At 44.7% G+C, this 26483-nt stretch overlaps 1 protein-coding gene across 12 annotated transcripts in view; it reads right to left on the reverse strand.

Annotated features, from left to right (window-relative positions):
• PIEZO2 (piezo type mechanosensitive ion channel component 2) overlaps window positions 1-26483 on the reverse strand; it is a 423840-nt gene that overhangs the window by 174199 nt on the left and 223158 nt on the right. For all 12 annotated transcript variants that reach the window (XM_075920992.1, XM_075920988.1, XM_075920987.1 and 9 more), the window contains one exon: window positions 1804-1966. In XM_075920992.1, the coding sequence (XP_075777107.1) occupies window positions 1804-1966 (163 nt within the window). The remainder of the gene's footprint in view (window positions 1-1803; window positions 1967-26483) is intronic.

The raw sequence follows: 26483 nt of genomic DNA on the forward strand, positions 1-26483 counted from the left end.
CAGCACCCTCTACCTCTCTATCACTTCCTCTCCACCCAGCATTCAGGTTGGGACTCATCTCTAGCCTTAATAAAAAATGGATATCAAATCAGGGGCTTGTAAAAACCCCATTCAGATATTGACAAACCCAAATGCACCCTCATCTTCTCCCAAAGTGCTTCTGTAATCAGATTTCTTGTCTTTAATGCTTGGACAATCATTTTCTATACTGACGATGGATAGCTTTAAAGATATTGGCCAGAGCCTACTTCGGTAACATACAACTTTCTTTTAACAGAGACGGACAGAGCTCAGCTTGCCTATCAGTCATATTCATGGGGCCATTCTTCACAACACTTGGAACATCTCCCACTGCTGATACAGCAGCAGATTTTAGCCTCTGCTAAAATGTTTTGCACCACTCAAGCAAAAAGCAGCTTTCAAGCTTGTTTTAGCCAAGTCCCAGGGTGATTCAGAAGTGCCGGCTTAGCCTGGCTGAGATATCTGGGTATAGCATGAAGAAGAGTGCATGGCCAGGAGCTGCAACCTTTAGTTGACACCTGGATACCAGAACAGCCTATGAGAGCTACAGGCAGAAGGCCTAAAGTAGCTAATCTAATGTGCACCAGGAATTGGATCAGCTTTTTGCAGTCCCAAAATACAGCCAATGCAAACATAACATTTAGGAACCTTTTCATTTTCTTCCCCTCCAAAGCTGCACCCCACCTTTCCCAGCCTGTAGCTCACAAAGAGGTAGGTCATCTCCAAATACATTTTCTATATGAAACTAATGAGTTGTAATAGTCCTCTCTGAAAAAATATCTTTACAATCAACTATATACAAAAATAAAGTCAAGGTGATGTTAGGGCTCTTTCTTAAACCCATAAAAGGCTAGAAAAATGAGATTCGAGGCATTTAAACCAGCTTGACATTTTGTCCTTAAAAAAAATCTTTTTGGGATTTACATAGGACTCCATTATGTCATTTGGGCCAGTCCCTATTGTGACCAAATGGGCTTCTTTATTTCTTGGTCAATTTGTTTCTGTAGCTATAGGATATTTTCTAATTTATAATCTTTTCTGGAATTCTCTGCTCCCTGGATGCCACTATGAACCCAGAATAGACAAAGGCAAGAAAATTACACACAAATTTAACTGTCTCTTTCCAAAAAGCATGGTACATAAAATATCTTCCCTTATAGATGTTACTATTCCTGGACATTCCTGCTTTTGTCTTTATTTCCCAAAGCATAATCTCAAGCAATTCTGCAAAATACCAGTTCTGAGTACAATACCCTCAAATTTTGGAAAAGAAACATATCCAAATGTCATGGCTAGTTTGTCACCGTAATGGGCCAAATCAAGACCCTAGATCTGAATACTTTGAAAATTCAGACCCATATGTAAAAGTCTGCAACCGTGTTCATGCTCTAATTATCCAAATGTTCCATTTTGTTTCCTTAGGACAAATGATTTTGCTATGTTTTTCTCCTTAAAAGCCTTTTTTAGTTTTCTGAAACCAAGGTCACTTTTAAAACCATTTGTGAGATATTTTTCAAATGTAGCTCAGACAAGGCCCCTCAAGCACAGTATTAAAGTCACGTTAATCTATGTTGTCTAGTTATTTCTTTATATTTCCCTGTCTGTCTCTATGTATTGTCTCTCACTCTAGTCTTACACTTAGATTACACACTGTCCAGAATGGGGAGTGTCTTCTTGTTCTGTATTTGTATAGCACCTAGCACAATAGGATTTGTGATCTGGGCTCTTAGGCACTATGATAATACAAACAAAATTATACAGGCATAAATGTGCATCTAATACCATTTCTTCATTTTCAAATTGCGTGTTGTACTGTGCTGCATCCTCTGTCACTGGCTTCAACACAAGGTTTCTGCAGACAAGCCATATGGTCAAGCTAGCAATGAACATCCCAATATCCGGTACAAATACTCTGATCACGTTGCCAGCATCAGCTCCCTTCACACTGTATGGATTGAAAAAAACAAAGGAAACACGTGTTATTTCTAATTCTCTTTTGGCTTAAAATATTAAGTTAGCTGGACACTATTCATTTAAAAGAATACACCCCCAAGAGTGAACGAGTAAGTATTTTGTACAGCTGTGACAGAATGTCTTGGTGCCATGTAATTACAGTATAAGTGATTCATTCCCAGTAGCAAGTTCTTGTGCAAATATTTCAGCACATTGTTTGGCTGATCAAAAGTCATTTTGTACATCCTAAAGTTATTTACTGGAGAGAGTAAACTGCAATAGAATCAACATTTAAATCTGATGGTTCTCCGTGCAGTTCCAAGAGGACAGATGTGTACAAACACAAGCTCTATCATCACGCTGGGTGGTATTTTCAGTGGGAAGAAAACCTACCACATGCTCATGGAGGTAGAATTACATTCCCACCCTCTCTTAATCACAATTGAGACACAGATGGGCAGAAAAGCCAGCAGCTCGATGATATACCTGTACTAGGCAAAGCAAATTTCATTCTCTCTATATTTTGACACCTTTCAGGACTGCTGTAGTCTACATTTACTTTAAAAGAAAAATAAAATCTATTTTACTAAGAAAGACTTACTACAACATTTTTTTAACCAGATCCCTTTAATGCCATTTAATCTTTTTGTTCTTTATTTGTGCAACTTTGATGAACTGTGAAATTACATAACTATTAGAGATCCCATGACACATGCAGGATTTGGGAACGTATAGATGCTGTATGTCATTTTCCTTTTTACTACATTTCACAAAAACAACAGTTTACTCTCTAAGAACTAATTAAAGAGAAAGTGCAATGTCTCTTCACTGTCTCCTATATGCCTGGATAGTTCAGTGAATTTAATGGAAAGTACACAATACACTACTGTGTGTAGATTTAAATTGTTTTGACTGGGAACTGTTACCTCTGGGTTTGGATGCTGCATCTGAATTTGATTCATTTGGTTAACAGAATTTAGATTTGCATTTAGTTAACACAATGACTGGTTTATTTAAGCTGCTGCATTGACTTCCTGCACTTCAACTACTACTAACAGGACACAAACTTAATTATTTCAAAGTGTATAGTGTATGGCTGCCAAGCATGAAGTTAGCACATTTTTAAAAAGATAGTTTTGACATTAAGTGACTTTTAACAGTCTGGAACTGTTTTTAAGTTTAAAGACTGCAGCAGATTCTGGGAACACTCAGGGTACAGATGAGTAAGCTAGGTTAGCAGCTCAGTGCCTGAACTATATAAGATAAAAAGAACAACCTGATGTATCTTTTAGGGTCTATTAAAATTCTCTCTCTCTTGCTAGATTTATATCCTAGCAGCAGTGAAATTTACAGAAGAAATCTTTGCTAAGGAGCAACTGGTAATTGGGTATCATTCCAGTATTTTTGAAGTCACCAAAATATTTCTAGCATCACTTGGGGTGTGTCTAGACTACAGGGTTTTGTAAACAAAACATAACATAACATAACATAACATAACGTCGACAGAACTCAGCAGTTTTGTCAATGGCTGTAAACCTCATTCTACAAGGAATAACTCCTTTTGTCGACAGAGTTCTGTCGACAGAAGGCATTATTGCATCTACACTGTCCTTTGTGTCTATACTGTCATGTCGACAAAGTGGCTTGCTTTGTCGACAGAACTGGATGTAGTCTAGACGCTCTTTGTCGACAGAAGCTTTGTTGACAGTATCTGTCAACAAAACTTCTGTCGACAAAAGCCTGTAGTCTAGACGTACCCTAAGAATCAATGCTGTATATAATAAAAGAAATACATAATTTCCTATAGGAGTTTTGCACATGAGTACACACACAAAGGGTCAAACCTTGCAGTTTTTAACTTAGGCAAAACTCAAATTGGACCTAACTTTCCACTGCCTCACACCTTGCAGAATCACATATTTTTGTGCAAATCAGGTACAAAGTGCTAAGAATTAAGAACATTAGCTTTTAACGCCCACTTTTCACAGGTGTGAATGATTAGACAAGATGTAACCTAGCACTTAAGCGAATACGTAAAATAGCAGTGTAGATGCTGTTCTGATGGTGTCTTGGGGTAGCATGAGTCCGTTTGTACAAGCTGAGAGTCACACTTCCCAGCTCCAGTGTACTCATCCCTTTCAAGCCCTAATTTCTCTCTCTGCCTCTAGATTCAAATAGATTTGAACCCAAATGATGACCTGCCTTCCAGAAGAAAGTTAATGAAGACTTAGACTTTGTTACAAAAGAAGAAAAGGAAACAGAATCTTACCATATTATTTCAATCTCCATGACCTGTGAATCTCTCAGCTATTACGCTCTTGGGCTGCGTCTAGACTGGCAAGATTTTGCACAAAAGCAGCCATTTTTGCGCAAAATCTTGCCGCCTGTCTCCACTGGCCACGAGTATTTGCGCAAGAACACAGACTGTGTACTGTACAAAATCAGTAGTTCTTGTGCAAATACACCGACGCTTCCACTCAGGGATAAGCCCTCTTGTGCAAGTATTCTTGCACAAGAGGGCCAGTGTAGACAGCCAAGTTAATTTCTTGCGCAAGAAAGCCCGATGGCTAAAATGGCCACTGGAGTTTTCTTGCGCAAGAGTGTCTCTACACTGGCACGGAAGCTTTTGCGCAAAAGATGTCTTTTGCGCAAAAGCATCCGTGCCAGTGTAGACGCTCTCTTGCGCAAATACTTTTAACGGAAAAGCTTTTCCGTTAAAAGTATTTGCACGTAATCTTGCCAATCTAGACGCAGCCTTGCAATATTAAACTGGAGAGAGCATGCATTATACCTGACACACAAAAGTGGTGAAACAATCTTTTACTGGACCAGCTTCTGTTGCTGAAAAAGATAAGCTGTCTTCTCTGTTGAAACTTTGCAAGTTTGTGTCTTCCACCAACAGAAGTTAGTCCAATAAGAGATTCTCTCACCCATTTGTGTGTCACATATCCTGGAACCAGCATGGCTACAACACTGCTGCATATATGCATTGTGTGACAGCCGAGTAACAAAAACTATTTTGGCCAATGCTTTCAAGTGATACTACAGGAAAGAAAAGACTAAAGTGCACAGGAAAGGCTTTCAAGACAGTCAATAGTTTATACTAGCTTTCTTTTTCACTAGAGCACTGGGTTATTTCCTGTGCTGCTGCTTCCAAGAGACAATGCTATAGAACTGAATGGTATATCATGATGCAAGACAATATGTTCAGCACCGCAAGAAATAAAGGCTTGATTGATATTAAGAAATACGTTATCTATAGGATAGCACTTGAAGTAAGTGCTAGACAAACCTCTAAAATTACTCTTTCTGCTTTGGTAGAAGGCAATAGAAAATTATCCACTTGACAAGTGTAATTAACACACCCCAATGTATTCATGATGATAAACAATGATAATAATCAGAAAACAGTTTCAATGATCTTGATAGTTATATTGAGGATTGGGTTCTACAGGTGTAATGCTAAATGTGCAATATTTTGAATTGTTGCTTTAGATACCACATGCTCATTTTGATTCAAGAGTCAATACACCAATTAGCACAAAGATTACTATTGTTAATATAAAAGCAGATTTGCAAGCTTCACTGTTAAAATGGATCTGATCTGTCCCCATGAAATAATTCTGTGAATGGACCATTTCAAGGCACACTTAGTGACACTCTTCTGGAAATAAACATTTACAAAGTGCAAAATGTGACTTACTGAGGCTTAAAATTCAAGGCCATCGGATCCAATCAACTATACTAGGATAGGTTAAAAGGGTGACTTTAACACACCAATAATGCCCAGTAATATATTCTTCTGGGCCCTATCTCCTCTGCAAATCACATTCCAGAAAACAAATATGAAAGTCTGTCATGCTAAAGATTTGTGTGGGGTTTTTCCCACAGTTCCTTTCACTAAACAAAATTAAGTGCCAGTAAGATTTTAAAAAAACCATAATGAAATATGATATGGTGAGAAATAGGATTTAAAACAGGCATTAAGACTAAGAGGCCAAAGCCCATACTGTAATGCTTGGGGCCACCTGCACAACAAAAAGCATGGAAAGGATTTATAGATTGACTGCACTTTTTCTACACTCATTAAGGACTTCATTCACACATGGCCATATTTTGCTAACAGCCTATATATTGTTTTCTTCATTCCTGAAAGAGCCTTGTGGAAGAAGTTCAAAACCAGAATGAACACAAAAGTATGACCCCTAACAAATCAACTTCCACCTAGAATAATCTTATTGGACAATGAATTGGCAAAGACCTCGATCCCTAGTTAGCATGGTATCATTCATTTGGCTAAATTCAAAAGTTTGTCATAAGGGCTAGTTTTTCCTATAAGCATACATTGTTGTCAGGAATTTATAACAAAGCTGTAAATATGTTCTGGGATGAAATTTGAGATGATAAACATCATCTTGAATTATTTTCCCAATAATGAAAGAAAAGTGGGCTAGGCCATTTAAAAGGTTGTTTTGTAGGAGTACCAAGAAATAAATTAGGGATTTGAAACATTAGTAGACCAGATATAATTGACTACACATTTTTTCAAGACAAGAATAAGTATGTGAGAGTTGCCATAACTTCTTATTCTGTGGGATTAAAATAAATAAATTTTATGACTTTCAAATTCATATGTGAAGCTAAAATGTCACTTTCACATCAATATGATGCCAGAACAAAGTTTTCCTTATCTGTCTGCCTGAATCTCCTGGTGTCTTTAGCATCTAGCAAATGAGTTCCTGGTTTACTGGGGCTCCAGGCGTGACTATAACACAAATAATAAAGATTATATCTAAAATACATTTGCTATTTTAGGTGTCATGAATTCTCACTAGTAAATATTGCATGTAAGGGTATGTCTATACTGCAGCATTTTTACGGAATAACAGCTGTTATTACAGAAAAATAATACTAGCGTCCACACTGCAATTGCGTTATTTGACAGAAAGTCAAAATAACAGAGGGCTTTTTCTGACAGTGGTAAACCTCATTCAATGAGGCACAAGCCTTTTTCCAAAAAAGCTTTTTCGGAAAAAGGCGTGTGTTGATGCGGAAGAGGGAGTTCTTTAAAAAAAAAAGATGACACCAGGAAACAACACAGGTGACCTGCTGTCTACTCCATCCACTCTCATCACAAATCTATAGTTCCTGCCTCCCGGCAGCTCTTACAGCTGCAGACACCAGGGACAGGAGCAGGAAGCAGGCCTTGGGAGCCGCCACACACTGCACAGCTGCCAGTGCCTGGCGTGTGGGCACTCATGTCCCAGCCACAAGACCCCTAAGAGCCCACTGGCCCTCTGAGGGAGCATGCACAAGGTTCCCAGGAGCCTACCGGGTGACAGAAAAGGTCCTGATCTGGGGCAGAGATCCTAGCCCTGCTGGAGGTATGGGGCAAGGAGGAGAACCTCTAGGATCTCCACTCCAGATAGTGTAATGCTGACATATATGGCTGGATGGCTGAGACCCTGGACATGAAGGGCCACCATAGGAGCCATGAGCAGGTCCGAAGTAAAGTGAAAGAGCTCTGGCATGGCTACTCCAAGGCGAGAGAACGCAGCTCTCGCTCCGATGCAGGACCCCACTCCTGCCTCCATTATGAAGAACTGTACCGCATCCAGGGGGGTGATGCAGACCCTTTCCCATCCGTGGTGGTGGCCTTGGGGTTGGAGGCACCTGTCGTTGCCCACCCAGGGGTCCCAGCCCATGAGGAGAAGGAAGAGGAAGAGGATGAGGAGCTGGAAGAGGAGGAAGAAATGGCGAGCACTGTCACCCTGGAGCTGGTACCCCAGTCCTGGATGTCTCCCAGGCATCCTCTGAGGCCGGAGAGGGATCTTCAGGTTAGTGCTCTTAGTTTTTCACACACACACACACACAGGGTGAGGGTGGTGAGCACAGAGGGGTGCTGGTGCGATTGTTGCTCGGCCTTTTTGCCTGGCCCTTGCGCTGCAGCCTGTGCATGTGGATGCACATGCAGCCCCAGTCTGCACCATGCAGCCCCAGTCTGCACCATGCAGCCCCAGGAAGCATCCTCAGAGCACCCTGGAGACCTGCCCACAGGTTCTAGGGAGACCAGACACCCTTCTGACCCTGAGAGGGGGAGGGGACACCCTCCCACCACCAGCCACTGCTGGAAGGAGGCTGGGGACAAGGGTACACGCACACAGACTCTGGAGTGCCGTACATGGCACACAAGCTTGCCTGCATGCTTCAGGCACCACCCGCTCCTGGGGCAACACTGCCAGGCACAGGCACCGATGGAAGCGCAGGCAGCTCAAGGCCCCTCTCCGGGCCATTGGATCCCAGTGAGGCCAGACATTTCCGTTGCCTGCTTGTCCATGGGGACATGTGGAGGGTGGGAAACATGGTTCCCTGGGGACCTCTCGTCCAGGCCACACATGGCCTTGCTCTGGGGACATCACCATCATCTGCCCCAAGAACTGTTGCAAGGCCTCAGGGACAGTGTCTCCAGGGATGCCTCTTTATTCTCCCCAGCCAGACCAGCTGTGACTTTGGAGCATTCACCACCAGACAAGCCAGACACCTGACCCTGGGGGAGCCTCAGGCATTGGATGGCCTACCCACCACCAGTCCCAGCCCCCATTCCCCCTCTTATGCCTGACCCCACTCCAACACCTTCCTCCCACCCCGCCTATCCCCCCATTTTCTCAGGTTGCTGAGGTCCCTGAACTCGAGGTTGAACAAGCACCCAAACCATCAGTTTCAGCCCCAGCTCTGAGCCTCTCCTCCCCACTCCCAGGTTCTCACCTCACCTCCCCATAACCACGTTCTCAGTCCCCCTCCTCCCCAGTTATTTTTATCCCAATTTTTTTTTTTAAAAGTTATTTTTCTGAAAACTAAACACTTGTTGTTATTCTGTCTGCAGGGAACAGAGGTTACAGGGGGGAAGGGAAGGGTTGTTGTGGGAAAGGCAGAGAGGGGCAAGGCACAGGTATCTAGTTAAGAGGCCCTGGGGACAGTTACTGAGGTCCTTCAGAGAAACTCTCCCTCAGGACCTCCGGGATGCACACCCTCACCGGATGGGCCTAGCAGATAGCAGCTGTGCACGGCTGCTCAAAGGCCCATCCGGCCTCTGCTCCCCAACCCGGAAGGAAGGCCTCCCCCTTCCTCTCCACAATGTTGTGGAGCACACAACAGGCTGACACCACCTGGGGAATGTTGCGCTCCCCAACTTCGAGGCAGGTCAGGAGGCACCTGAACCACTCCTTCAAGTGTCCAAAGGTGCATTCAGCCTGGATGCGGTCCCTGCTTGAGTCCAGGTGGCCAGTGTATAGCTTCATCAGCCACGGCATGAGGGGATAAGCCACGTCCCCTACGATGCACAGTGGCATCTCAACATCCCTGATCATGATGTTTCACTGGGGGAAGAAAGTGCCAGCCTCTAGCTTCTGTTACAGGCTGGAGTTGTGGAATATGCAGGCATCGTGCACCTTCCCCAACCAGCCAAAAAAAACGTCTATGAACTGTCCGCGGTGGTCGACCAGGGCCTGCAGGACCATTGAAAAATATCCCTTTCAGTTTATATACTGGGCAGTCCAGTGGTCTGGGGATGTGGGTTCCATCTCTAGCCCCCTCTTCTCCCTCCCGCACAGCTGGGGAAGCCGAGGGTGGCAAATCTAGCCAAGATGGGGTCCAGGTCTCCAGGCTGATGACCCTGTGCAGTATAAGAGCATTTATGACCCTCGCCACCTGCAGAAGGAGACAAAGACACAAAACAGAGAATCAGAGGGGATGCCTGAGCCCTTGGGAGGTCCTTGAGCCCCTTCACCCTCCTCCTCACAAACACCCCAGCAGCCACCCCCTATGATGTGGTGGCTCTCCCCCCGCTTCAGGGATGTGTGAGGGTGGGACTGCAGAAGCCCCCAGGGATGGGGCTTCACCCCCGTCCCCAGCCCACCCCCCACGCTCCTAACATCCCCCTTTCCCTAGGATCCCCCTTTCCAGTACTCTCCTTGCTCCAGGGACTGCAGCCCGAGAGTGCCTTACCTCCATGAGGAGGGCCCCGATGGTGGACTTTCTCATGCTGAACTGCTTTCCCATGGACTGCTAACTGTCTGGTGTTGCAAGATTCCAGATGGTGACTCGCTTCTCCTGGGGGATGGCGGGTCGCATCTGGGTGTCCCGTCATTGGAGGGCAGGGCGAGCCAGGCACACAGCTCCACGAATGTCTCCTTCCTCATTCGGAAATTGTGGAGCCACTGCTCGTTGTCCTACTGCTCCATCACTAGCTGGTCCCACCATTTGGAAATGGTATCCAGCCTCCAGAACCATCTCTCTACCACGGAGTGTGGTTGCAAGGGCATTGCTCCCGCACACTGGCAGAGGTTCCCAAAGATGAGCTCGGAGTCAAGCTCATGCAGGACCATGAAGGCAGCCTGCAAAAATTGCTGCAGAAACTGCAGCATGGCAATGTGGGGCCATTGCACTGCCAGAGGCAGCTCTGGCTTCATGGCAAGGAGTGCTGTGGGGTCCAAAAGCAGGGAAATCTGTGTAAATGTTTTGCTCTCCCTCAGAGAGGTAGGCAAGCAAGCAGAAGAAGATGAGAAACGGCTGTTCAGGGGGATCCCTTTAAGCATGCGTCTCAGAACAACTTTTGATCTAATGCCCTGCCTGATCTGGTTCTGGGTGGCCTTAAAAGAGAGATAGCGTCCAATCAGTGTGGACGCTATCTTTCAAAATAGCATATCGCTATTTCGTTGCACTTCTGGGTGTGGACATTCTCTTTTGAAATAAGCTTTTGTGGAAGATCTCCTCCGGAAAAGCTTATTCCAAAAGAAGCATGCAGTGTAGACATACCCTGAGATGTAATCTTCAAAGCTCCTATCAACTTTGTGGGTGCAGGACAGAACACTTAAGAAAAAATTCAGAGCCAAACACTTAGGATATGTCTACACTTGCACCCTCTTTCAAGAGAGGGATGCAGATGAAGACATTTGAAATTGCAAATGAAGCTGGGATTTAAATATCCCACGCTTTATTTGAATATTCACGTTGTGGCGCTATTTCAAAATAACAGACGCTGTTAAGATGCGGTTATTTCGAGAGAAAACTCTTCTCTCGAAATAACTGGTAAACCTCACTGTATGAGAAATAAGGGTTATTTTGAGAGAAGAGTTTTCTCTCTAAATAATCGCGTCTTAACAGCGTCTGTTATTTCAAAATAGCACGATAACATGAATATGCAAATGAAGCGCAGGATATTTAAATCCCGGCTTCATTTGCCATTTCGAATGTCTTCATTTGCATCCCCTCTCGAAAAAGGGTGCAAGTGTAGACATACCCTTAGTGAAAAAAGTCAGGAAGACCCTGGAGAAATGCGTGAGTAAAAAATTATTTCCTAAGATGAAGTGCAACTGCAGAGATGTGTGGTCCTAATAGAGTACCTCTATAACTAGGGAATGGAGGAACCCTGAATGGCTTTCTCTCTTGCCACATGTAGTAAAACTGCTGCAATTCCTATGTGCTGAGGCACTAAACAGCTGTCAAAACTGTTCCCAACTCTGGCACTTTGAATGCAGGTGTGGGCCTCACAAAAGACCTTAAAAATGCCTTGCTACTAAAGGCTTCTGCTAAAAAAAACTCTCCAAGGTCACAGACTCCCTGACTTTGGGTGGTACATCGCCACCATTCAAATGCAAATGCTCCTTAAAAGCCAGGAAGAAGCACTTCAGAACTTCTTCCTGTGACCTAACCCAACCTCTTTAACCCTCCCTTAGGAGAGAGCTTGAAAACAAACTGTAATTTTATAATAGTGGACCTTCAGTCTCAGGCATGTGCACATAGAATCGCCTGCCTTCTAGGACTCAGGAATTAAACCATACAGTAGTCTTAAAAAAGATAATTTTATTTACAAAGATGACATACTTGGTTGCTAGGTGTTACAGAGCAACAACACCACAAAAAATTAAAGCACAGAGAGTTGCTTCCCTGGGATTCACTTTCATTTGCAGTGTAGAGGGAGGTTTAGCACCGAGGAGTTTAACCAAACTAAAAAACAAAGAAAATAACCTGATTTTATCTAACTAAACATTTCCTGTTCTACTTACATCTGTTGTTCCAAAGTTTAGGGTTCCCCCCACCCCACAGCTTTAGACATAGATATATCTGGGAAATCCATGCCTTATTACTACTTGGTCCATTTCTCTCCTCGCTCCAGCTCCAAGGGTACATCTAGACTATGGGCTTTTGTCGACAGAATTTTTGTCAACAGATACTGTCAACAAAGCTTCTGTCGACAAAGAGGGTCTAGAATATATCCAGTTCTACAGTGTAGACCAGTGTTTCCCAATTGGTGCTCCGGGGAACCCTGGGGTTCCACAGAGCAAAGCTAGGGGTTCCGCGAGGAGCCAGCACTCCCCCGCCCCCTCTGAAAAAGAGAGACAGAGCCGGCTAGCCTGCAGAGGCATGGGCGGCGAGTTGTGTGGGCTTGTAGTGCTCATGCTCCAGCAATATTTGGAGCTGGAGCAGGTCCCGACTCCCCCCCCCACGCGTCCTCCCACCCCGGCCCCAGAGCGTTTCTCCCCTGTCCCAGTCCCGTCCCTGCCATGCGCAACCTTCACTGAGCTCCCCCTTGCTGGCTGCTGCTGCCCTGCGCAGCGTGCTCAAACCAGTGGGTGGGGAGACACCCGGATGTGACGTAACATCACGGCCCGGGATTTTAAACCTGCTGGGCGCTGTGTTGCGCCGCATGGCTGAGTTGTGGGTTCAGAGTCCGGGGACAGAGCACAGACTCCTGCCCCGCAAAGTGGAAGGCAGAAGGTACGGTAGAGGGAGGGAAGGGGCTTGTGCAGAGGGAAAGGGGAAGGGATGGGAGAGGAAGGTGCTTGTGCGGAGGCAGAGGGGAAGGGGAAGGGGTGTAGGAGAGACAAATGGCAGGGGGCCAAGTGCAGACAATGAGAAAAAAGGCAGGAGGGGAGGTGTCAGTGGGAGGGGGACAAGGTAAAGGCATTGGGGGCTAGAGGGATGAGGGGAGGTGCTGGAAGAAGGCTTGAAAGAAGGGGTGGCCATGAGGAAGGCCGGGATGGAGCAGGTCATGTGTGAGGGCACAGAGGTATGAGGGGAATGGGGGCAGAGGGTAGTGAGGGGTGGGCATTAGGGGAAAAGGGGACAGGGGAATTGAGGAAGGGGGAGGCACCAGGAGGGTGCAGGGGTAAGGGAAGGTGTAGGTGCCAAGGGATTCTGGTGGTGAAGCAGAAGGGCAGATACCTGCAGGGGAGGGACCACCATCAGAGGAGAGACGCAGGGCAGGTGTGTAGAGGGAGGTGTTAGAAGATGGTATGAGGTAGCTCACATGATCAGAGTGGGGCTACTGGAGGAGTGGGCACAGGGAGGAGAGAAGGGCTGGTGGAGGGGGGCAGGTTGCAGAAGGGCTGAGGACAGTGAGAAGAGCAGGAGTCAGGACAGCAGAGGAGGGTGAAGAGTGGGAGGGCAGCAGGCACCAGGGGAGCTGATGGAGCAAGGGGAGGAGACATGGCAGCAGAGGGAAAAGGTAGAGGTTTAAAAATATTTATTAATAACTTAGGTGGCACATCCAAACAAGCCACATGAACTCAGTACTGGTGTACAACACAAAATTCATTTTGCTCATGTGAGGAAACTCTTAGGCTATGTCTATACTGGTTGTTTCTTGCGCAAGAACATCTTGTGCAAGAGTTCTTGTGCAAGAACACATCCACACTGCCATGTGCGAGCTGTGCTTTTGCACAAGAGCATCTATGGCAGTGTGGACGCTCTCTTGCCCAAGAAAGTGCTGATGGCCATTTTAGCTGACTTTTCTGTGGGCCAGTGACCCTTGACTCAAAACACGTTCCTCACCTCTCTCATATATAACCTTTTGAGCTAAAACCTTTTGAGTTTGACATATTTTTTTAAAAAATGAAGCCTGGCCAACAAGCCCCCAATTGGGACCAAACCCCCATTTCCCTGCAGCATCATAACACTCCTGCACCACCTGACCCAAAATCTGAGCCTATCATACACTGGAACCCCCCTGTCCTGAGCCTCTTACATCCCCAAACTCCTGCACCCCCACATCCTCATAGAATCATAGAATCATAGAATAATAGGACTGGAAGGGACCTCGAGAGGTCATCGAGTCCAGCCCCCCGCCCTCAAGGCAGGACCAAGCTCCGTCTACACCATCCCTGACAGATGTCTATCTAACCTGTTCTTAAATATCTCCAGAAAGGGAGATTCCACCACCTCCCTTGGCAATTTATTCCAATATTTGACCACCCTGACAGTTAGGAATTTTTTCCTAATGTCCAATCTAAACCTCCCCTGCTGCACTTTAAGCCCATTACTCCTTGTCCTGTCCTCAGAAACCAAGAGGAACAAATTTTCGCCTTCCTCCTTGTGACACCCTTTTAGATATTTGAAAACCGCTATCATGTCCCCCCTTAATCTTCTTTTTTCCAAACTAAACAAGCCCAGTTCATGAAGCCTGGCTTCATAGGTCATGTTCTCTAGACCTTTAATCATTCTTGTCGCTCTTCTCTGTACCCTTTCCAATTTCTCCACATCTTTCTTGAAATGTGGCGCCCAGAACTGGACACAGTACTCCAGCTGAGGCCTAACTAGTGCAGAGTAGAGCGGCAGAATGACTTCACGAGTTTTGCTTACAACATACCTGTTGATACAACCTAGAATCATATTTGCTTTTTTTGCAACAGCATCACACTGTTGACTCATATTCAACTTGTGGTCCACTATGACCCCTAGATCCCTTTCCGCCATGCTCCTTCCTAGACAGTCGCTTCCCATCTTGTATGTATGGAACTGATTGTTCCTTCCTAAGTGGAGCACTTTGCATTTCTCTTTATTAAACCTCATCCTGTTTACCTCTGACCATTTCTCTAACTTGCTAAGGTCATTTTGAATTATGTCCCTATCCTCCAAAGAAGTCGCAACCCCACCCAGTTTGGTATCATCTGCAAACTTAATAAGAGTACTCTCTATCCCAATATCTACATCATTGATGAAGATATTGAATAGTACGGGTCCCAAAACAGACCCTTGAGGAACTCCACTTGTTATCCCTTTCCAGCAGGATTTAGAACCGTTAACAACCACTCTCTGACTACGGTTATCCAGCCAATTATGCACCCACCTTATCGTGGCCCTATCTAAGTTATATTTGCCTAGTTTATCAATAAGAATATCATGCGAGACCGTATCAAATGCCTTACTAAAGTCTAGGTATATGACATCCACCGCTTCTCCCTTATCCACAAGGCTCGTTATCTTATCAAAGAAAGCTATCAGATTAGTTTGGCATGACTTGTTCTTCACAAACCCATGCTGGCTATTCCCTATCACTTTATTACTTTCCAAAGTAATAAAGTCTTCTTCCACAACATTCCTCCACCATCCACACATCACAAATCTGTGTCCTGAGCCCATCATACTCATAACCTTCTTGCCCTGAGTCCCTCACCTATCCAGCCCAAACTCTCTGCACCCTCACATCCACAAGCTCTGGCTTGCTCAGCACCCCAACCTTCCACCTGAACCCAACACTTCCCAGCCTGGAGCCCCATCCCCGAGCCAACAGCCCCTTCTCCTGCATCCAAATTCCCTCCCAGAGCTTGTACTTCTCACCCCTTCCCACACCCAAATCCCTCATTCCCATCCCACACCTCACTCTCACTAGGTTGAGACAGGTATAAGGGCTGGAGATAGCAAGTGGTGGAGAGGAGGGGAACAGAGCAGATGAGGCCTCACGGAAGGGAGATGGGGGGGGGGTGTGTCTCGGAGAAGGAATGTGATTTTCATGAATTGGTGGGTCCCTCTTTCCTCCCGCCCCCCTCCCTTTTTATTATTATTATTATTTTTTTGCTTGACAAACCTAGGGGTTCCTTGACATTCTGAAAAGCTGAAAAGGGTTCCTCTGCCAAATAAAATTGGGAAACACTGGTGTAGACGCAAAGGACAGTGTAGATGCAATAATGCCTTCTGTCGACAGAACTCTGTTGACAAAAGGCGTTATTCCTCATAGAATGAGGTTTACAGCTGTCGACAAAACTGCTGAGTTCTGTCGACGTTATGTCGACAGAACTCAGCGGCAGTATAGACGCAGGTATAGTTTTGTCGACAAAAGTCCACTTTTGTCGACAAAACCCTGTAGTCTAGACAAACCCCAACTTACAAACAAAGGGAAAAAAAACAGGCAAAACTTGCTTCATTTCAAAAATCTCTCTCTCTCTCTCCTGGCTCCTTGCCAACACTGCCTGGATATCCACTGTTCTGGTTTTCACCCTTTAGCTACTGAATGCTGGGATGTTTAGAAAAGGGTAGTACCCCTCCCATCCATCACAGCAAGTGGATGTTAGAGGGCTGCATTTGTCTTTTAAGATATAAAGGAGGCAATTAAGCCCTTAAACTGTAGCCATACTTTGAAAAGTTGTTTTTAGAATGACTCCCGGAGCTTCTATGTCTATTGTGACTAAGGGCTTGCCCGAAAATAGCTGTGTAGACATTGCAGCTTGCCTGGAGCTCAGCCTCTAAAACAGCAGTTTCCAACCTTTTCTTGATGGGGACCCATTTTGACAATTCAGGAAGACTTGGTGACCCAAGGCAATTCAAATATGGGGGGGAGGGGAGGAGGAGGGGCAGAGCCATCCGGGGAGACACTTGGCGACCCTTTTGAAATGTAATGGCAACGCATATTTGGGTCCCGACCCATAAGTTGGGAAACCCTGCTCTAAAGCCTCCCTTCTTCCACCAGGCTCACAGACCAAGGCAGAACAGCCACTGTTAGCATACAAGCCCAAGATGCACTAGTGTGGGCCCAGGTTCAGAGGCTCACTCCCTGATTCTGTGTAGACACAATGTTTAATGAAAATAAAGGTTTAGAAAGGTAGTTGTGCTCTAAGCACAAAAGGGGGGACTGTGGAGGCAGGAAAAGGGAATAAGGGAATTTGTGTGCAGCCATCTTGGTCTTATTAATAAGAGAGCAAGAGTCAGGCTAAGTCTGTGGCCTGACAACGCGAGATCTGTAATTAGACCCTGCCTTTGCCTCTCGCCTCCATACAGAGATAAGGATAGAACGCTGACTCTGGCAGGGACCTTGAGATAAGGAGCATCTGGGTGGAACTAAAATAACTGTTAGCCATTGGTGTTTGTAATGGGAAGGAGACTAATTGTTATTGTTATTATATATAATGGACAGTATATAAACTGCTTCATAATTGCTTATATTTGAAGATCTGCCTCGGGTGGTGGGGGGAGGGGGATTCCCCCTCCTGTCCGAACCAGTTTTTCCCTTGCTGCAGCTCGTAATAAAGCTGCCTCTGGCTACTCGTTGCTTACAAACTCAGAGTGAGGACAATGTTTTTTTCCACAATACCTATCAGGAGCTCGAATGTGCTCAGTTCAATATAAGTAGATTGTCTATTATGTATGAAAGAGTGTGTGCGCGGGGTGGGAGGGGGAAGGAGAGTGAAGCTTTATCAGTGGGATTTCAACTTTTTTTATATTTTAAATTCAAAAGACAGTTTGAGGCATGTGAATCCCTGCCCATGTGGTTTTGATAGTTATGTGAAAAAAGGAACTCTCTCTTTAGTAAAGCTGTTTGTAACATGCATCGTAAATAGATTAAATTATTAGATCCATTTAAAAGGATTCCAGTGTGTGGAATTGAATTGGTGGGTCTCTGTATCAGCTCACTGCTGGCCACATGTATACAAGCTTAGATGTACTCCCTATCATTGAAATGCGAAATAAATACCCATAAAAAACTAAATCAGCACTACTTGTTATAGTCACATTGTGATTTACAAATCACTAGCAATAAAATTACAGGTTTATCTTTCCAGGACAGTTCTTTCTCTCAGATTGGACTAAATTATTTCTTGCTTGAAATGAGCAAAACATGACACAAACATTGCACCATCTGTTATTAAGGTTGCCAGATACTTTCCACTCTAAGACTTTGGAATGGCTTACAACTTTGCCATACTTTAGCCATTTGATATGAAGTTTTCCATGCTGGGTGTCTGCCTTAGACTATCGATAGATAGATAGATAGATAGATAGATAGATAGATAGATAGATAGATAGATAGATAGATAGATAGATAGATAGATAGATAGATAGATAGATAGATAGATAGATAGATAGATAGATAGATAGATAGATAGATAGATAGATAGATAGATATTCTAGCACACATGGTGCAGCCAATTCTCAGAATGATGCTAAGGAAAAAAAAGCACATTGTTTTTACACATGTTAAAAAATTCCTTTTTATTTGAAAAGCTCTAAGGCTCCCATGATGTAGAGCAGGCATTTGGCAGCATGATTTATACTTCAGGAATGTGATTGTTACCACCCTAATGAAATTTGCCAAAATTTAGCCAAGCTATTGCAGTTTGCACATGCTCAGTAAAGACTTCTTAAATGTTAGCAGCAAAATTCCTTGAAGGTTTCCTAAGCATTGGGCATGTTTCATCCCCAGGACTTTCCTTACAACTGCAGGTATGGGTTGCTGAAGAGACAGCAGACCAGGGCCATCCTTACCCAGATGCAGAATATGCAGGGGCACCTGAAAATTTGAGGCATCACGGGGTCTTAATACCCTCTTCCTATCTCTGATCTGTGTCTCTGCTACCTCCAGACAGGGTCTAGTTAACTTCATTGTGAAAAAGCTTGCCAAACCTATTAGCAGAGGACTGAACCTGTGAAAGAGCCATTCAAATGGTAATGAAGCCATTTAACAGGCATTTGCCAACCCCAGTTGCCAACTGTCAGTTTTTAAATTTACTTTGTTAGTCTACAGAATCTCAGTTTATGATTTGCTTTAAAAACATTTCATTAGTGTGTTGCTGAAGATAAAATCATCTCTCTAAAAAACTGCCCCCCCCCCGTACTGCCATCGGGCATAGCGGGCACCAATTTAATAATACTGCATAGGGCCTCATCAATCCTAAGTATGTCTGTGCAGCAGACATTCTCTCTTGAGCATTCAATGACACCTCTGTGCTGATTACAGACAGGGTGACGGTGGAAGCTGTCCCATCTGAATGGAGAGAGGATAAGAGCCACACCTGTGGAGAGAGGGGTGGATTACGAAAAGAAGCTTGGAGGAGAGGGCAGGTATGGAAGGCAAAAATTGGGGCAGGATGTGGGCAGGCAGAGGGAGAGAGAAGCTAGGACTGGCTGGGCAAGGAGACAGGGATTGGCTAGGTTCAGAAACAAAAGATGGACTAAAAGATGCTGGCTCATTAGGTGCTGCAGGTCTGCAGCACCCATAGGGATAAATGGTGGGTGCTGAGCACACATTGGCAATCCACTGTCAGCTCCACCTGCAACTCCCACCTGCCAGAGGGCCTTACCAATCAGCACCTCCCATTCTCTTCTCACTCCTTCCACCAGCCTTCACAGTGTGCAGGAGGCTCAGGGAATGGAGGAGGAGTGAGGATGCAGCAGACTTGCAGGAGGGAGTGGAACTGGATGAGGAGAGGGGGATGGAGTAGAGTCTTGAGGGAAGGGGGGAGTGGGTGCCTGTGGGAAAAAGACAGGACGGGGCAGATTAGATGATACGGGAAATGGGCAGAAGAATCTGTGTCCACTTAAGAACACTTCCCTCCAGAGCCTGGAGTACTGTGTCTCACTAGTATTCATGCTATTTGCAAATATTTGTGAAACCCACTGGCAAAGCAAGCACTTTCATGCTGATCCACATACACGACAACAACATATTGCTGCTATCAGTTACCCTGTTAGTTAAAGCGGCAGAGATCTGTGGGACAGATCTCAAGGCTTCAACTATGTGAGTATCAATATGGTGCCACATAATGCAATTTCTGATTTTTTTGGTTTGCTTTGCTAATGATCTAGGAATTACATATAAAATATAATAGAACATTACTAAGGTTGCACAGTCAAGCACTCACAAGAAGGAAATGCCAGAACTTAGGCTGCTTTTGCACATGTGTTGCTATATAACTTGTAATCATATGATCACAAACTATTTTTTCTGCGCAATGAGGGGACCTGCTCAGGACTGTGTAATGAAAAAGGCTGTTGGTAGGACTCCTTCTTCATTTGCTGTAGAAATTGGAAGGTGTGTAATGAATGAAGTGGAGGATTGCAGGAAGAGAGAAAGAATAATCTATTGATAAAACAGATCCACAAACATGTGCAATGGAAACTGATTTTGGACATACCAGAAGATATTTATGTATCAAAAATTATAGCAATAAATACACAATTTAGAAGTGTAATGTTATCCCTCCTGAAACACATTAGGGTACATCTACACTGCAGGGCTATTTCGTGATACTGGAGGTATCCCGAAATAGCCACCCATGTCTACACAAAGTGCCCGTTATCATATATATAGTAATCCATTGTCTGTGCGTCTTTAATGCTGACGTACACGGCCCTGCCCCCTGGCCGTGTAGGACAGTGCCCCGCCCCCTTCCCCTCCCTCTGTGGCACGCTTAGCTGGGCCTCGGCAGGGGAGCAAGCAGAGGCAAGCGGCCATTTGGGGTCCGTGCTCCCCATCCATGGACCCCAAATGGCCACTTGCCGCCAAATGGCCGCTTGCTCCCCTGCCAGGACCCAGCTGAGCGCTCCCAGCTGAGCGTGCCATGGAGGGAGGGGAAGGGGGCGGGGCTGGCCAGAAGGGGGGCGGGAAGCAGACCTGGGGGGCTGGAGGGAAGGATGGGGAGGCCCGGAGGAAGGGGTGTGGGAAGCAGTACTGGAGGGGGAATCAGGAGGAGGGGGGACAGAGGAAGGGGGGACAGAGGAAGGGGGGTGAGAAGCAGAGCTGGGGAGGATCGGGGGCTGGGGGGTTGGAGGGGAGGATGGGGGAGCCAGAAAGGAGGAAAGGAAGCAGCACTGGTGGGGGGGTGTTCGAGAGCTGTGAGGCTGGCCGGCAGGAAGCGGGGGCAGGAAGCAAAGCTGGGGGGGGGGGGAAATCGGGTGCCGTAGGGCTGGATGGGAGGAGGAGGGGACAGAAAAAGGGGGGTGAGAAGCAGAGCTGGGGGGGACTGGGAGCTGGAGGAGAGGATGGGGGGTGCCAGGAGGAAGGGGGCGGGAAGTAGCGCTGGCGGGTGGCGGGGGTGTTCGGGGACCATGGGGTTGGCTGGCAGGAAGAGGGGGCAGAAAACAGAGCTGGGGGGGTGATTGGGGGCCATGGGGCTGGATGGGAGGAGGGGGTGACAGAGGAAGGGGGGGGCCAGAAGCAGACCTGGCAAGGGGGGGAGGGTGCAGCCACTGGCCACAGACGGAGTCCTTCCGGCCATGCCCCCGGCAGACCTTCCCTTTACTTGCCAGCGGGGGCAGGACTGGGAACCTCTCTCCCTGCCCTGCTTCTACTCGCAACCAAAGGCGCCCAGCCAGAAATTCACAAAATACCAGACATTGCACATGTCTGGTATTTTCTGAATTTTTCTACTGGACAGACGGTGGAAATACCGGACACCTGGCAACCCTGGCCCCGGGCGGAGCGCCGCTCAGCTGGGCCCCGGGTGGCAAGCGGCCGTTTGGGGTCCGCGCTCCCCAAGCATGGGGAGCGTGGACCCCAAACGGCTGCTTGCCTCTGCTTGCTCCCCCGCCACGGCCCAGCTGAGTGGTGCTGGTGCTGCACCGCTCAGCTGAGCCCCAGTGGGACGAGAAGGGGGGTGGGACACTGACATACACGGCCAAGCGCCACGGCAGGAGGGAAGGGGAAGGGGAGCAGGGAGAGACGGAGAGGAGAGAGAGGCAGGAGGAGGAGGAGAAGAGAATGGGAGAGTGAGAGGAGAAAGAAAGAGACGGAGAGAGAGGCAGGAAGTGGAGGAGAGCTGAGAGAGAGGCGGGTAGGCAGTAGGAGGAGAGAGAGAGAGAGAGAGAGAGAGAGAGAGGGAGCGACAGCACTCAGGAAAGAATACCTGAAAATCCCATCTTATGACAGGCTAATTGGCTAGTTTCAAAATATTTTTCAAAATAACAGGTGTGCTATTTTGCCATCCCAGTAAACCTTGTTGCACAAGGGTTAAGGGATGGCTCAAAATATCACATTATTTTGAAATTTGGTGCTGTGTAGACCAAATTTTGGGGAGTGGACTCGATGATCTCTCGAGATCCCTTCCAGTCCTAGTATTCTATGATTTCTATGAAAATAAGCTATTTTGAAACAGATTTGAAAGAAGACACTCAATTTGTGTAGTGCAAATAGCATATCTTATTTTAAGTTTTGGGTGCTGTATACATGTACCCTTAGAGATCAACAAACCTTAGATGTATAACACAGAAACCGATGACTTTAAATATACACTGGAAGGGTGTAAATCTACAAAAATTCTGGATACATACAAACAACAAATAGTAAATAATCACTTTCATGGTGTTTTTTTAAAAGGATGAAACTTACTCTTTAGACCCAATAATACATGTGTTATCCTTCCTGAAGATGATTCTAAGGCACTTCCTACAAATAGGTATTTAGTCATATTGTCTTTATGCAATTTTATGTAGCACGTGACTGTGGCCATAGAAAAGTTCCCAGTAGTACCCAAATGGATTTCTGAGGATTTACCAAGGGCCAGCAATGATGCCTTACATGAGAAACGAGATTTAAACAGTAAAACAAAACAACAACAATGACAAAACGGGACCAGGTGTTGATGCCTGCTGCAGGCTGCTTTTCCCTTGTCACCAGCATAAAACACCACCACAGTCAATTTAATCTCCTCTGAAAGGATTCCCCTAATGGTCTAGTACTAGCATAGCTAGCTCTGTACTACCTCTGATAACAGCCCCAACATGTCCCCTGGGTTATCAGGGGCATGGCTTGTGTGCCCTTTTGCTTTGATAATCCTCACTGTCAGAATGGCACCTTGGAGACTACTACAGATGGGCACAAATTAAGGAAATCCTAAAGTTGCTTTAACTTGAACTGTATCAAACTGCCTCATGATTAGGGGAGCAGAAAGTCAATGCACACCATCACTGCTCTCTTTTGAGTTAAAAGCCAATTTTGTCTTGAACTACAGCCAGAATCCCGCAAATCACTGCCTGCCCAAGGCCTAGTCATGCTGGCCATGGCCAGTACCTACAGGTTCGAATGATGTGCTAGATACGGTTACTATAGCAGCCCACCTCCATCCTCCTGGCTGTGTGTAAGGCACACATGAGCCGTGGTAAACATGCCACATTCCTTCCTTCCACAGGCACCCTCTCACCTCCCAACATACAGAAAATGAACGTTGCAAAATTAAAGGGGCAAGATTACCATCAGATTCTCAATCCGCAGAATTATGAACTATCATGCAAACCCTGAACTCGTTTAATGTGAATATCCTTTCAGTGTACCAATGCATTTTTACAAAAAATAGCTGACGTTGCAATTTGGGAAAATGTTGGTCACTTAAAATAAAACAGAGGAAGAAGAGAGAAGTAAAAATGCACAGAAAACTACTTATGAAAACATCTGACACGCTGGGCTAACCAATACACAAGATTAAAGGGTTCATGAAGTACCCGTAAAATCTTAGATATTGCAAACAATGGCATGGATTCTAAAACCAAAAGTACATTTCACTTTCTCAGGACAGTTATCTTGCAAGGAGGAACATTTTTTGTATTGCAAAGTGTTTAACCACATATTAACCAAATGTTTGCTTTCCAAATATTATTATACAGAGATGATAACTCTATTGAAAATTAAAGGCACATCAGGTTTTCGGTGCCTCATTACAGACATCAAATATTCAAACACTGAGAAACTTACTTTCATATGTTGCATATGAAAAGCTAGTTTGTGGAATTTTTTTTAAATAGCCCACTATTTCTTAAGCTTCATTGATCTTTTAATGAAAGGTACACATTCTGAGGTGTCCAAGGTAGTGCACAAAATTGGTGAAATGTAATGGGGAAATTAGTCAATATCATGCAGAGCACCCTAGTACACTACAATTGGAATGCTGGAAGTACCACAGCACCAGCTCGGCTTGTGTTCCACAACTCCAAATATGCAGGGCAAATTGATGAAAAATGCTCACAAAAAAGGGGTGAACCCTGACTCCTATCACTACAGCCTTGGGGACACCAGTCCTGAGAAAGCCATTGAAATGGCCTGCCAACTAGACGTGTAATTTATTTCAGATCACAGTGATAGCAAGTTCCTGAGTAGAGGCAGAACTGAAATAAACAGATTATATGTGCATTTAGTTCAGAATCTTCTATGTAGGTATCTCCTGTTTCTCTCTTATACACATTCTTTTCCACATAAGTACAAATTGCACCATAAACACTAATTAACTTGTATCAAAAAGATCATAATTGAGGCTTCATAGTCTCATCATATTAATGCTATGTGGTGAGTGACAGCCAGCCTAAGAACATTTGTATGTTACAATACATTTCTTATGAACTAGACAAAACAGTACCCAAAAACTGGAAAGAGGATGGATTTATTCTGTGATTAATCAAGCAAGTATTTTTGAAGATTTCATCAACTGAAGTTCAACATGTTATCATATAAGCTCTACCTTTTATTTTATCCAATAATCAGAGTATACCATGAATTTTAACAATACTAAGATATACTATATCACTAGAAGACAAAAGCATCTCTAAATTTTGCAGTTTAGGGTCAGAAGGGATTAATATTTACAACTCAAATTTCTGCTGACTTACAGTATACAGATCTGGAGCCAGATCACTCACTACTCAGAAGAAACCCATGTAGGGACTAGTGATCACAGAGTTTTAGGCTGAACAGTCCATTGTATCATTCCATGGTGTATGCATGAAATTCCTTCTTCACAAAATAGATGGGTAGACTCCACTAATCCAGAGATGTCACAAGTACCATACCATGTGACAAAGATAGGAGCATTCACTTAGTCGTCCAGTTGCTCCACACTGAGGCTCAAGTCCCCCATATTCTCATGTAGCAGACAAATGGTGTCAAAAGCTTCTGTATGATCAAAAAAAGGGAGTTCATTTTCTTTTCTTGAAATTCATTATTAAGAATGAATGCTAGCATTTGGTCACAGGTGCTTAGATTTTGTTGGAACCTGTCTGATCAGCTCTCCAAAGTTGCTTTTTATAGGCTTAATTTTCTGTAGGTACATCTGCTCCACTCATGACTGATATTGGGTCAACTGGCTACTAACATGTGATCTTTGTTTTGCTTGAGTAAAATCATCACCTTAAGAATATCATGGATATCATATTTTCCTATATGACATAATAGATGAAGACAGACAAGCCAGCATTAGATTTTTCTTCCTAACATGTTGCAGTCATTCTGGTCATACATTGTCAAATCTATAGGCTTTCCTTGGTTTCACTGTTTGATTGAGTTCAGTGCCTTTTTTCTACTTCTTCCCTGGAAAATGGCTACAAGATATTTTTGTCCAATTCACCTTTAACAAAAACACATGGAAACTTGTGGAGTACATACTTCACTGAGGCTCTGATATTTCTGCAGCCCCAGTGAAAAGTGGATATCGTGCAGCAGTCCAATCACTCCCATCTTCCATACAACTCAGATGATTTTTATGAGGTTTGGCTATAAAAACCACCATTATTACAATACAGTACATCTTATTCCAATTTATGGCATGAAGCTAAAAATGACAGAGATAGAAAATGAGAGTGAAAGTAAATGTGTTCGCAGTCTGAAATTCCACATTTAAAAAAAAATTCAGAGTTAATTTGTGTCGAACATTTATTTGGCAGAAAATATTTGTATTACCCATATCCCTAGAGCAATTTCATTTAGCAACCACATAAATGCACACATGTAAATCAGTGGGAGATAGGTGTTTCTGGAAGAATGCATGAATGTTAGTCTGAAGAGGCTTGTCAGCAAACAAATAACTGAGGAGTAAGTCTGCCACATGGCTGTCACTTCAGGTGAGGTAGCTTAAGGAATGATCTGTAGTGTATTGCCAATGTAAAGAAAGCTCTGGGTGACTCAGAAGCTTATCTCTCTCACCAACAGAAATTGGCCCAAGAAAAGATATTACCTCACCCAACTTGTCTTTCTAACACAGAAGACTAGATTCTTGGCAGAGCACTCAGGAAAACAAGGTTTTTCAGCTATAAATGGGAGGAAAATGATTTGCAGGAACACCTCCCACTTTTACCTGTGACACACACTCTCTGGCATTAGCTCCCCAGAATTCTTTTCAGAACTCTTGTGCACATTAGGTAACAGTATTCTACTGGCCATGAGCATCATTACCCTTTCTTTGCCAGTTGCTATCTAGAGTTCTCACATGATTTATTCATTAAAAAAAATAAAACAGAAAGCCAAATGGTTACACATGTATCCAAGGAGGCTTTTGGATACCAAAGGCAATGCTGATTGCTCTCCAGATTAAAACAAAGACTGGCTCACATTCTACAGCTGGTAAGTTTACGACTGTACCTCTCCCAGCTACCGTGGTCTACAGGAGGTGAAGCTATGCCAAGAAAAACACTGACAACAGTTTAACAATTCAGTGCTCAGACAAAACTGGCAATAAATACCATGTATCAGATGTTCGTAT

The sequence above is a fragment of the Pelodiscus sinensis genome, chromosome 2 (genome assembly GCF_049634645.1).
Source record: "Pelodiscus sinensis isolate JC-2024 chromosome 2, ASM4963464v1, whole genome shotgun sequence".
Lineage (NCBI taxonomy): Eukaryota > Metazoa > Chordata > Testudines > Trionychidae > Pelodiscus > Pelodiscus sinensis.